Raw genomic sequence first — 3,759 nt, 5'->3', positions numbered from 1 at the left:
GACACGAAATACTCCCAGTAATTCAAAATATTTACTGAACAAGAGTACAAGTTGAAGTCTCCTATTATAATAACCTTCCGATACTTGCTACATAAGTGTTCTATAAAATTAAGCAAAATCATATACTCACTATCGCTACTACCGGGCGGGATATAAACAACACAACATACAAACAAAAGTCTAGAATATAAACTACCATACACACCCACCGATAACAGTTCAAAACATCGCGATTCTATGTCTATATCGTTCCGTATAGGCAATGCACTCAGCTCGACTCGATGTGTGGCCACGAGAAGTGCGCCGCCTTGTTTACGACCGTCGCTCCTATCACAGCGGATTATTTGATATCCCGGCGGTACTATTTCCGCATCCTGTATTGATACGCTACAGCCCGTTTCAGTGATGGCAAACAAATCCGCATCCGATGACAAAATACTGCTTCGAAAGACATCCAATTTTGTTCTTAGTCCCCTTACATTTTGGTACAGAATTTCGATTTTTCTACATTGCTTCCTTGGTGTTATTGTTTGATTTACGAAACCAAATCCACTCTGTGAATTCCGTATTAACTGGCCACACTTCCGGTTGACAGAGCTTATTATAAACACTCTCCGCAACCGTAATTCTGAACGAAGCATAGTCTCTTTTTGTTTTATGGTTTATTTTCTCAATAACAACATCCGACCCGCATATAGTATTTAAATAACTTGACAAGGCCTCAGAAGATGTTTCAGGATGTAAACGCCAAACGTGAAGATGTTTTTTACGCTCCGTGGCTTTAATTGTGATTGCATTTGTATTTTGCCCCTTTTTTACATGACTTGACATTCTCGCTTTTTTCTTATTTGTCACTTCTTTCCAATCATTATCTTTTTTTCCATTTTCAGGTTTTTTTCCGTTTTCTCTTTTTCCTTCTTCTTCTTCCTCTTTCTCTTTCTTCTCTTTTCCTTCATGGTCTTCTTTACCATCTTCCTCTTTCTCTTGTTCTCTGCCTTCGATATTCTGGATATCCACAACCAACCCCATTATCGGTGGTTTAGTGGCCCCACACTTGTTTACCTCTACCTTCTTTATAACAGGATTATTCAAAGCGGAATCAGTGGTTTTTTGTAATAAAATCTCCGAAAATGTTTTCAATTGCGTTTTGATTTCTTGCTGTGTAACATGCTGGCCCTTCTCTAGCTCTTCAATTTTATTTTCAATTGTAATAATGCCTTTATTTTTTACTTCATCTACCCTCCTGTCTAGAAATATTTTTTCCAGTTTAATTCGAGTTTGTTCGGCGATCAATTGCAATTCTTGAATACTTTTTTCCTGGCTATCTAGACGCTTCATGACCTCAAACCGAAAAGTTCTTAGTTCATTGAGCAGTTCAGCCATCGTAACGGTACCTATTTCAAAACTGGTTGTCGATGATTCAACGCGGTTTCCGCGCCGAGTATTTACATTATTAGTAAATGTTCTATTCAAAATTGGTGTATCGCCTCCCACTGGTGTATCCTGGTTGTTGTGTTTTGGATTGCAGCAAACACATTCTGGGCATATCCATGTTGATTTATCTTCGGCCGAGAATGCTTCAAACACTTCCAGTTTCAAGGCAAGGCAATTCAAATCAAAAAGCTTCATACATTTTTCATTTGAACATTCCATATAAGAAATATTCAATATCTTCTCATCACAAGCACTACACTTTTTTTTTGTGGCCATTTTTCGTAATAACTTCGAAATAATTACGAAGCACACGTCCTCCTCTATATATTATACTCCGCGATATAATATTCCGCTACGATTGTTACGAAGTCCGAAATAATTATTTATTTAAGTATTTATTTTATTATTATTTTAAATATACAGGTTTAAACTTGTTTATTGTTTTTATTTTCAAGTGAAGAGAAAAATAATATTGATTTACGTTAAATAACATTTAGACGTTGACAGTAAAAACGATATATTTTTTGTCGATAAAAAATTTCGCTACATCGCTTTGGTATCTGTACCCGAGTTAGCACAGGTATGCTCATGACACTGCTACTGCCCCAAATAGTGGACAATTTCATGTCATTAGCAATAGAGGTGACAGCAGGGTGTCATCTACAGGGTATTACCGTGACGAGCACTCGAACGTTCACCTTCCTCACCTAATCTATTTTCGTTTCCCTAAGCTATTCTCAGATACTGTGGTCATATATATGACCAAGAGCTGTGGTGGCTTAGTGGTTTGACCTATCGCCTCTCAAGCAGAGGATCGTGGGTTCAAACCCTAGCTCGCACCTCGCACGAGTTTTCCGAAACTCATGTGCGAAATTACATTTGAAATTTACCACGAGCTTTACGGTGATGGGAAACATCGTGAGGAAACCTGCACAAACCTGCGAAGGAATTAAATCGTGTGTGTGAAGTTCCCGATCCGCACTTAACCGCGTGCGAACTACGTTCCAAGACCTCTCATTCTGAGAGGAGGCCTGTGCCCAGCAGTGGGACGTTTATAGGCTGAGATGAATGATACCATCATCCAGTAGCTGTAATACGATATAGGGCCTGTTACGAGTACCTACATCACTCATAGATACTGTTGTAACCGATATCGATATAATAATATATGTGGTCTTTGTTCGTTTTGTCGGATTAAAAAGAGATGGCATCACTTTTATTTGTCACCTAAAAGTTCAACGAGTGGTGAAACTTGTGAGTCTTGGACTCGTATACTTAAACGTTGACCTACAACAGGAATCATATTTTTCCTTGATATTTTATTAGGTAAACTAAAAGTTGTTGAGTGCGATTTGATATTAATACTTTGACCGCTATGCGTGTCTGTCTGACTATGGCACCGTAGCTCTTAAACGGGTGGACCGATTTGAATGCTGTTTTTTATATGAAACCATTGCTAGCAATGGTTCTTAATATGTTTCATCAAAATCGTTTATTTGTTTAGCCGTTTTTGATATATTGTATTTTCAAAATTGAAGTTTGAAGTTACAACGTCGGGGTTTTCCAACTTTTTGTTGTTCTCTAACGAAAAATAGCCTATAAGACCCTTGGGTACACAAATGACGTACTAGATGTTGTTTATAGAAAAAGCCACAGGGAAGGGGAGATTAGTAGTTATGATGCGAGCACGATTTAGTATAATATTAATACCTATATTTATATCACTAGCCTAATTTAGCGGGCGAGATCGATGAGCCGGTTTCGCACCGACGCACTATCGGTTGAGTTTTTTTTAAATATATTATACCTAGTGCCATTTGCGAAGACGCGTGATTTTATCAAAATTAGACATGCATGACATTGTAATAAGAACCACGGCACGCGTCATCGTGAATGACTACCTATATCATCATCCCAGCCTATATACGTCCCACTGTTGGGCACAGGCCTCCTCTCAGACCTATATATTTTTAATTAATTCAGTGGAGTGTCCCATTATGTAACATTATGCTTAATTTTCTTTTTTTTTTCTTTTTTTTTCTAGATCGTACTTGTATTTCTATAAGACGGGAACAATTTTCTTAATCTAAAAACTATTACAGTCTCCAGGGATAGGTATATACTCAACTATAGCACAATTTTAACGATTTATTATAAGTACTTAGACGATTTTATTTGATAGGCAGACTATGGTCAACATGTTAAGCGACCCTTTGATGTCACCAGATCAGGACAATGTACTACAAGCACAAAGCAAAATCAGAGGCACTTGTTCTTAAAGTGAAGACATGTGACATGTTAAAGCTCAAGTGGGTGAGGGATTGG

At 37.7% G+C, this 3,759-nt stretch overlaps 1 protein-coding gene across 1 annotated transcript; it reads right to left on the bottom strand.

The window, feature by feature from the left end:
• Positions 1–491: 491 nt before the first annotated feature.
• LOC141439597 (uncharacterized) lies at positions 492–1,743 on the bottom strand. The gene has a single exon (XM_074103889.1). The coding sequence runs from the start codon at positions 1,708–1,710 to the stop codon at positions 505–507; it is 1,206 nt and encodes a 401-aa protein (XP_073959990.1). The 5' UTR covers positions 1,711–1,743; the 3' UTR covers positions 492–504.
• Between the last annotated feature and the right edge of the window lie 2,016 nt (positions 1,744–3,759).

Source organism: Choristoneura fumiferana, chromosome 21 (assembly GCF_025370935.1).
Source record: "Choristoneura fumiferana chromosome 21, NRCan_CFum_1, whole genome shotgun sequence".
Taxonomy (NCBI): Eukaryota; Metazoa; Arthropoda; class Insecta; order Lepidoptera; family Tortricidae; genus Choristoneura; species Choristoneura fumiferana.
Note: the sequence above shows the minus strand (reverse complement) of the source record. Positions and strands in the feature narration are given on the sequence as shown.